This window comes from Mastomys coucha, unplaced genomic scaffold, assembly GCF_008632895.1.
Source record: "Mastomys coucha isolate ucsf_1 unplaced genomic scaffold, UCSF_Mcou_1 pScaffold11, whole genome shotgun sequence".
Lineage (NCBI taxonomy): Eukaryota > Metazoa > Chordata > Mammalia > Rodentia > Muridae > Mastomys > Mastomys coucha.
This window is the reverse complement of record NW_022196893.1, coordinates 29,288,613-29,298,540: the sequence shown is the minus strand read 5'-3', so window position 1 is coordinate 29,298,540 and position 9,928 is coordinate 29,288,613. Positions and strand designations below refer to the sequence as shown.

The window sequence follows — 9,928 nt, the reverse complement described above, 5'->3', positions numbered from 1 at the left end:
GGCTGTAGTGACATGCAGGCCTTGGTGTTACCAATTGCTGTCTAATTGGACTTGAGATCCATTTAACAAGAAATAGACCAGGCCTGGTACTTGGAAACCTGACTATTCAGAGCTAGCAGAGTCATGGCTATTGTGGGAGAATCTACAACTGCTAAGTTACCACACCACCACAACTCCTAACTGCAATCTATAGACTCGTCCTTATCCCAGTTAAAAGTAGTCTTCGCGTCTCATCAAGAAAACATCGCTTTGCAACACAAAGAGACCACTTCCAAAAACCACAACCAATCAACACACTGGAACCCAGTCCCAATGGATACATCTACAAAACACCCCCACACTCAGGAAACATTGCAGACAGAAAGATTGTGAGAGCCGAAGGATCAGTGACTCTTCTGTGAGATTGTGTCTTTTAGCAACATCAGAAGCTACACCCATAAGGTCCCACCAGCATGACTGTCCAGATGTGAGCTGAACAAGGCCTGCACCAATGGGCATGCCAAGGTGAACAGGGAAAATGCCAGGAGGATGTAACCCTACACAAAGAACGACAGGCAACCAAGGAAAGCTAGGAGTGGGAGAGGTGGCTCTCCCCCAGGAAAGAGCACACCAATTGATTGTCCAGTGACAAATGGTGAGCCCTAAAAACACACACACAAGTTACACTGTATGGATACAACACACACACACACACACACACACACACACACAACGTTTTTTGTTTGTTTGCTTATTTGTTTTTGTTTTTTCAAGACAGGGTTTCTCTGTATAGCCTTGGATGTCCTGCAACTCACTCTTGTAGACCAGGCTGGCCTTGAACTAAGAAATCCGCCTGCCTCTGTCTCCTAAGTGCTAGGATCAAAGGTGTGTGCCACCACTGCCCCGCCGGACTTCGTAACCTTTTTGAAGGTGCACCAATCATATTTGCTATCTATACTAGAACATAAATTTTTCAAGAAAACCTGGGAGTGTGTTAGGCTCTTGGCCACTTGCCATGAGCCTGGTCTCAAAGGGAGCCTTGAAATGGACTAAGTAAAACCACCACACACAGAGAGAGACACACAGACACACACACACACACACACACACACACACACACATACACACACACACACACCCCAGGGACACACTTGGAATGGTCAGGCCTCAAGAACAAATACTTGGCCTTAATACACTTGACTGCCATAGTAACCAACTAGAAGCTCTCATCTGCCTGAGGAAGGGAGAAGGGTTCGCATGCTCAGACAAGCACTCCTGAGAGACAGGAAGGAGGGTTGGGAGAAGAGGAGCCCAAGTCCACAACCCTATAAATGCACAGCTAGTCTGCAGCAAACACCCTGCACCGTCACTCTGAATCTCTGGATCCCTCTTCTCCATCAAAGACCAGCACAATGTCCTCATCAGCGTGTCCCAAAGCCCACGGTCAAGGTCAGTGAATGAACTCTCTTCTGCTATGAAGCTGACCTTGTCTCTGACCTTGTCACCAGAGCCAAGCCAATCTCTCAGAGACTACCTGCATTCACACCACACAGGGCTCTGTGCACGGTGGCCATTGAGAGAGGGGTCACAGCTTAGACTCTGTTGACCTTCCCCTTGCTCACTTTCTCCCTCTCTAGAGTCTCCCAGAGTCTCCGCTGTCCTGGATCTTTAATGGGTCACTTCTTCCTCTGTGTCTTCTCTCTGTAATTCCATCACGGCTTCAGTCCACTCACCTTCCCTCCTGGCTGGGGCACACATCACTTAGACATGACAGGGAGAGCTCCCCTCTCTTGCTGAGTCTTATTTTGTTGGCTGGGAAGGAAGAAAACCCAGGTCAATATTTCTCGCTAGAGCTTGGAGAACCAGGCTGGTTTGATATGCAGCCAGCATGCACAGCCTCGTGCCAGCCCCCGACCCTCTGAATTGGGTTTGTCTTGCTTATTTCTCCTCTGTAGGTGGAGTCTCCTGGAATCTCTCCTCCAGTCTTTTTCTATCCTACCCTGTTCATTTCCATACTTCTCGAAGCTTGTTAGATTTTGGTCAGTTGAATTCCTTGGTTTTCTATGCCTTTCCCTCTACACTGTTTGGTGAGAACTGCTCCTCCTCTCTCTGATTACTTTCTTTTTCTTTAATTTTTGCTTTTCCTAAGCCTCTGTCTTTATGTTTGTACATCTTGGTATTTTCTGCTTATTTGGCCTTTTCTACTTTTTCTCCTTCCCTGTGGAAAGGGAGGCTAGGAAGTGTCCCGTGGATGGTCCTCTTTCAGAGACTGTGATAAAGAACATGCCTTCTACATTTTGCTGGGGATTTTCTAGGGGTAGGTTAAGGGCTTCTGTCTGCAATGTCTACAGGAGTCAGATAAGAGGAAAGGATATATACTTTACATAACATTTTTTAAAAGGCTAGGTGTACAGAACACCCTGAGAGTAAGAGGCAGGAAGAATTGAGGGAGAGACTGGAAAAGGTGTGTGAGGACCTCCCTTCTCTGGATCTCTGCAACACCTAGGGCTTGGGAGTGACAGGCTAGACAACCTTGAAGCCATCCTTGGAAACATGAATCGAAGCCACAGGAAGATGAGAAGAAACTGAATCTAAACCATGATTTGGGTTTATCCTCAGTGCCTGACAACTTACGCTTAGAGGTGAACTTCAGGCATGCCTGACCCAGACCAAAGACCTTCTGTGTCTACTGTGCTAAAAGTGGGACGTGTTGGTTTTTAATATCTGAACATTAATGTTTTATTTTAAATGTAAACAACAGCATTATAAATCATTATTAGATGATTCTGTATGGGGGAAGATTAAAATTTCAAGGGAAATTACTATCTTGTAAGGTGCTTAGCTTGAGGTAGTAATGTGACTCAAAAATAACATTTTTCCAATTACAAATAAATGTTCCATATGTGTGTGGTGTGAAACACGATATTTCTTGGCCAGATGTGGCGACCACACATGTTTAATTGGGAGCCAGAAGCAGGTAGAGCTTTCCAAGTTCTAGAGCAGCCTGGGCTGCGCAGTGAGCTGCAGGGCAACTGGAGCTGCTAAACTGAGAGCCTCAGGCGAGCAAATGGGGTTCTTGAGCTTCAGGAAGGATTGAAGCCAGGGCCTTGCCCCTAGTAGGCAAGTTCTCTCCTATTGAGTTACATCCTCAGTGAGCCATTGTTGTTTTTATAGATGAAATATTGTAAAAAAATATTGTCAATATATCCAATTGACATAATGATCACCTCATAAAATTATGTCTGAGGCAAGAAGTGCTAAAAAAATTATTGACACAACAATTTTCAAGTGTATAACACATAATTATTAAACATGGTCACCACGTTATACAACAGATTTCATGAATTTATTTCTCATGGCTAACTCAAGTTGTATGTCCTTAGACTGATCCTTGCCTCCACCCTGCCTCTGAGGACCACCTCCCTACTCTCCGTGTCTTTGACATGGAGTTTTAGATTCCATATATTAGTGATATCATATGGTATTCATGAAATAATTTCTGTATTGATTTTACATATGATGATAGTCTTTAAGTTTAGTTCATGTTATCCAAAATGAAAGGATTTCCTAGCTTTTTTAAGATCGGATTATATTTTGTTATTAAGTATCACATTTTTAAAATGTGTGGTATCTGTGGATGGATGTGATCATTAAATCTACATCTTAACGATTGTTAGCAACACTACAGTGAACACTGCAGTAAAGGCGTGTCTTCACCATGCTAGTTTAATTTCCTTTGAGTATACTGCATCGAATGGTAAGTACATTCTGAGTTTGTTTTGGAGCCCCCCATAATGTTTAATATATCAGCTGGACTCAGAGTCCCAACAGCAGTCTACAAAAAGGATCCCTCTTCTCTTGACCCTTGCCAACACTTATCTTCCATATATATGCTTAAAATCTTATTTATTACTTATTTGTTAAACATTTATCTTCACTTTTAATTGTGCTTGCATGTGTGCACATGTGCATGCTCATGCATGTGAGCATAGAGCCTTGGAACCCAGAAGAGGGCATCTCCTGGAGCTGGAGTTATACGCAGCTGTGAACTGCCAGTCGGGGCTGCAGGGTACCAAATTTGTCCTCTTGAAGAGCAGTGCACATTCCTAACTGCTTAGCCGTCTCACTTGTCCTGGTTGTATTTTTATACTTAATTATGAGTATATTTAACTATGAGTGTATGTGGAAGAGGTGCTACCCGTGAGTGCAGTGCTCAGAGACCAGAGGAAGATGGCAGATCTCCTGGAGCTGGGTTGTGGGTGCTTGTGTGTCCTACAGTGTGTGTGCTGAGAGCCAAACCAGTCCATTGCGAAAGCAGCTCATACTCTTGATACTGAGCCACCGCTCCCTCCCTCCCTCTTTCATCTCCTTTTACAATACCAGGCTAGCTAAAGCCACACATCACTGGAGTGGAGGGTCACTTCCCTGATCATTAGCAGTGTTGAATTTTATTTCTTCATTTGCCTGTTGACTATAGATCTTTCTTATATTGAAATTTTTCAAGTCCTTTAAATTTTTTGATATGATTAACTTGCTTTGTCTGTGTGTATGTAGATGTATGTTCATGTACAAATACACATGTATGTGCATACAAATGGAGGCTGGAGATCTGTGCCTGATGTCTTCTCCACTTGCTCTCTGATTTAGACAGTCTCTCACTGCCTCTGAGCTCATTGATTCAGCCAGGGCCCCAGGAAGTATATGGATCTTCCTGTCTCACCTCGACTTCAGTAAATATGGCAAGAATCTAAGCTTCACTCAGGCACGAGACTTTTCCCTCAGGTACCACACTGTGTTCTTTGTCGTCCAGTTGTCATGGATGGAGACCTCCCCTTAGCTCACGCACTGTGTGCTTTCATAGTTCAGAACATGGAAGACTTCAAAATGCCTTCCCTCTTAGGGTCTGCCACATATTGTGATTAGCTTAGAGCTGCTTTTCATTACAGCCCCAACTCTATCGTATTTCATTGTTCATAGTATATCTTTATATATGGGCTACCTACCATTAGTGTTAAATAACTACTTGGGACTCTGAGGGATCCAGTAAGTACTTACTGCTCTTTCATCTGGTATTGAGTAAACCAAAGAAAATGGGGAAAAGAGTCAACAAGCAGAATGGTCAATACACTTAGCCTATTAACTATAACGACGGCAAACCTACATGGACTTCCACGTGCAGTTATATAGACTCATTCTCCAGCCACAGGCAGCACCGGACAGCAAAGCCCACCCTGGAGAAGAGAAGTAGTAGGTTCCTCTTAAAAACGAGAAGACGACTCCGGTAGCCACTTGCTGTCCTCGGTGACGGTGTAAAGGGAGCCAGACGACCCCCTTCATGTGGGAGGAAACAGCAGATACGTAAGAGCGCCGGCTCTCTTCCGCCTTCGCTTTCCACACTGAACGGCATCTACCATTTTATTCAGTGACCTTCATTTTATCCATCGACCTTGTTATGTCTGTGGTTGACCAGCTTTGTCCCCCTCCCCTGCCATGGTTGAAGCCACAGGATGAGTCACTGCTCTTCTGAGACGTCAGACACTTTGGAAGTCCCTATTTGACTTGCGGATGGTCCTGAAATGATCGTGACAAGGAGTCATCTAAACAGCTGTGACAGCACTAGATGCACAGAAAATCCACGCTCTTCTCTTCTACTGCCAAGCCAGGGGCAGCCTCATTGTCCGATACGACTTATCAGCAAGGCTTCAATGGGATGAAATGGCCTCGGGAAGGAACAGCTACGGAGACAGCATGATGCATACCAACTGCTTTGAAAACAGCTGCTCACATAAGAGACCTCAGACCGTTCAGCCTTTGAATAGGGAGTCAGTGTAACTGTCAAGGTGCTTTTTCTCTTTGTAGTCTGCAGAGGACAGTTACAATACTCTTCTGGTTTGACAAAGAAATCCCACAAGTATGTGTGTCCGTGCATACAGATCTGTCGTTTAGAGAGATACGCATGTTCATACCACCATTACCATTATTTAAGACTTTTCTAAATCCCTGGTAGAGCTTAGTGTTAGTTGCAGAGGATGTAATAATTTCTACCATTTAGTTTTAATTTTTATTTATTTTAATTTAAATTGATTTTGTTATTTATTTAATATTTATTTTATTTTAGTTACCATTTTAAGGGGTTTTTTTTTGTTTTGTTTTGGTTTTTTTTGGTTTTGGTTTTTGGTTTTTGGTTTTTTGGTTTTTTGAGACAGGGTTTCTCTGTGTAGCCCTGGCTGTCCTAAAACTCACTCTGTAGACCAGGCTGGCCTTGAACTCACAGAAACCCACTTGCCTTTATCTCTCAAGTGCTGGGATCAAAGGCATGCGCCACCACCACCACTCAGCCACAGCATGGGATTTTTAAGTCAGGCATGGACACAAAAAAAACTTTAAAAGGGTAAGAAGTTCAAAATATACAACCCGAATGGCAAGTGAGAAGATAAGGGTGTGTGTTAGCAAATGGCATCATGGGGCAGACAGCCCTTACCCACACTAGAAGGTGCCATGCACACACAGTGTGATAATGTATTTAAGAGGCCATGCACCTGTAATAGCATAGACGCCAAAGAACTGGAAACTCACCAGGTACCACTGTCTTCCAGAGTGGCCCTCCAGCTCCGACCATCCTCCCTGGAGCAACTCTTCCTCAGACGCCAAGCCATCTCTGTTTCTAGGGACAGCGGTTCAGTGACGCAGCATGAGCGGCAGAGCCACAGGATGAGGTAGGCGTGGATTGCTTCACAAAATCCCATGTGTGGACACAGGCGCCTGGCTGGCCAGCTGCTAAGGTACCTAACAAGGTACAAGATGCTGGCCGGTACAGAATATGGTTTCTGCTCAGTGAACTATAGGCAAGCATTGACCTTTAGTGGGGCTTAGTGAGTCCTTAAGTTGAATGCCAACTTCTTCTTGGCCAAGTCCAGGAGCTCTGGATTGTGGCTCACTGATGATGTACATTGTCCAATCATTATCTTAGTCTCAATGTATCTGCTGAGTGAAGGATTATGGGTCCATATTAAACTATGTCCTCTGCCTTCCCTTCCCTTTCCAGACCACCAGAGTAGTCCTAGATGCTAGAACTTTCCAACATGAAGATGATAGGAATGGGCCTGGCTGATGCCTTGATCAACCAAGAAATCTCCTGGCAAGGGAATCTAGTAGTTCATGGGGCGAGAAATGAGAGGAGGTGGACAAAGGAGACACGCTCCACAGGGCGTCTGATCAGTCCACAGTCAAGGGGAACCGTCACTTCGTCACCTTCTAAAGTTAGAATTGATGCATAGGGCCTGCGGTGAGCCTGGCATTTGTCATCACTGTGCCGTTACTACAGAGATTTACCAGAGCTTGCTAAATTCCAAAACTTTTCCTATAACCGGGTGTATTAGTCAGGGTTCTCTAGAGTCACAGAACTTATGGAATGTCTCTCTATATAGTAAGGGAACTTATCGGGATGACTTACAGTCTGAAGTCCAGCTAACCCAACAATGGGCAGCTGTGCACTGCAAGTCCAAGAACCTAGAAGTTACTCAGTCCCTCAAGGCTAGGTGTTTGAGCGGATCTTTTGTATAAGCTGGAATCCTGGGGGAAAAAAATAGATTCCAACATTTGTGCTGGCCAGTAAGTGCAAGCAGGTAAAGACGAATGAGCCTTCCTTCTTCCAAAGTCCTTATGTAAGCCTCCAGCAGAAGGTATGACCCAGATTAAAGGGATGTACCACCACACCTGGATTTGTAACTTGCTCTGTCCCAGGCTGGCCTTGAACTCAGAGATCTGCTTGCCTCAGTCTCCTGGGATTAAAGGCCTGTACTACCTTGCCTGGGCCTAAACTTTTCATGGCTAGTATGCCTCAAGATCTGAATCAAAAGTACGTGTCATCCCATGTCAAGATCCCAGTCAGGAGCCTGTGTCATCCAGCCTCAAAATCTCGGTCACAGGTGTGTCCTCCATTTCTGGATTGTAGTTCATGCCAGATGTTCATAGCCATCACACCAGGGAAAGCCTCGTGCTGGGTGTCTGGTCCAGGTAACCATCTTACCTCCCATACAACTGTGTCCTTTGTGCTTTCCCGACCCCATCCTCAAACAGGTCCCAGACAGCAGACCCGAGGAACAGCAGCACAGTGACTGAGTTCATCCTCGTGGGCTTTGAGCAGAGCTCCCCTTCCACCCGGGCATTGCTCTTCACCCTCTTCCTGGCTCTCTACAGCCTCGCCATGGCCATGAATGGCCTCATCATCTTCATCACATGGACTGACCCCAGGCTCAGCAGCCCCATGTACTTCTTCCTTGGACACCTGTCTTTCCTGGACATCTGCTTCATCACCACCACCATCCCACAGATGTTGCTCCACCTGGTGACCAAGAACCACACCGTCTCCTTTGTCTCTTGCATGACCCAGATGTACTTGGTCTTTCTAGTGGGTGTGGCAGAGTGTATCCTCTTGGCTTTCATGGCCTATGATCGTTATGTCGCCATCTGCCACCCACTGAACTATGCCCAGATCATGAGCCAGAAGGTGTGTATCAGGCTGGTGTGTTCTTCCTGGATCTTTGGGATGGTCAATGGCATCTTTCTTGAGTATATGTCATTCAGGAATCCCTTCTGCAAAGACAACCACATTGAAAACTTCTTCTGTGAGGCTCCCATAGTGATTGCCCTCTCCTGTGGGGACCTCAAGTTCAGCATGAAGTTGATCTTTGTGGATGCCATTGTGGTGTTGCTCAGTCCCATGGTGCTCATCGTCACTTCCTATGCCCGCATCCTGGCCTCCATCCTCCGCAGGGCCTCCTCCTCAGGCCATGGGAAGACTTTTTCCACTTGTGCCTCCCACCTGACCGTGGTCATCTTTTTGTACACCTCAGCCATGTTCTCTTACATGAATCTCCGCAGTACGCATGGGCCTGACAAAGACAAGCCTTTCTCCCTCCTCTACACCATCATCATGCCCATGTGTAACCCCATCATCTACAGCTTCCGCAACAAGGAAATGAAGGGGGCCATGGGGCGGGCTCTTGGGAGAGGCAGCCTGGCTCCGGCAGCATTTGCTGGAAGGAGGGTATCTGAAGAAGTTTCCTCAATGTGGAGAAGGTTGCTTTTCTCAGCACCTTGCTTTTCAGTTCTGGGAAAGCTCTAGAAAGGGGCATTTGTAATTTCCTTGCCGCTAGACTCAGATCTAGAAGTTCTCCCTGATGTCTAAGGCTCATTTCTGACTTTATTTCCAGGATCATTTTCCCATGAATTTTCCATAAGGAGATGTGAGGCTTTCCTGAATAGTTCCTCTGTGTTCCTCAAGAGTCAATGAGTATTTAACTCTATCTTGTTTGTATAATTCTTTTACACGCCATCCCCCAGGATAATTTTTTGCACCTATATTTAGGAATAAGTGACTTTTCAATCTTTTAATATGCCATATTAGTCTTGGTATTAGAACAAAAGCAGACATATAGATTGATGGAATTGATAAAAGGACCTTGGTAGGATTCCATGTAACTCCAGCCATCTGAGTTTTGACAGATGCCATGGTAGTGTGTGCTATACAGGATCTATGGGCACCTGGGAGACAAGCATCCAGCACACTTAACCTCTGCGCATGCCCGTGAAGAATTATGTTGATTAGGTAGGTGAACTGAGGTGGGGAAATCCACAAGACAAATGGGCAGGACCATTCCTGGTTCTGTATAAAAACCAGCAAGCTAGCAGAGTACAGTCAATCACCCACTGCTTTCTGCATGTAGAGACATGACCAGCAAGCTAGCAGAGTACAGTCAATCACTCACTGCTTTCTGCATGTAGAGACATGACCAGCAAGCTAGCAGAGTACAGTCAATCACCCACTGCTTTCTGCATGTAGAGACATGACCAGCAAGCTAGCAGAGTACAGTCAATCACCCACTGCTTTCTGCATGTAGAGACATGACCAGCTGCTCTGTGCCCCTGTCACCTTATCTGCCCTGCC

At 45.4% G+C, this 9,928-nt stretch overlaps 1 protein-coding gene across 1 annotated transcript; it reads left to right on the top strand.

The window, feature by feature from the left end:
* Positions 1 to 1,245: 1,245 nt before the first annotated feature.
* Positions 1,246 to 9,715, top strand: LOC116081959 (olfactory receptor 10AD1-like). Its single transcript, XM_031358739.1, has 3 exons — positions 1,246 to 1,428; positions 6,576 to 6,695; positions 8,059 to 9,715. Exons 2-3 carry the CDS (start codon positions 6,691 to 6,693, stop codon positions 9,104 to 9,106), a joined length of 1,053 nt encoding a protein of 350 aa, XP_031214599.1. The 5' UTR covers positions 1,246 to 1,428; positions 6,576 to 6,690; the 3' UTR covers positions 9,107 to 9,715.
* Positions 9,716 to 9,928: the final 213 nt, after the last annotated feature.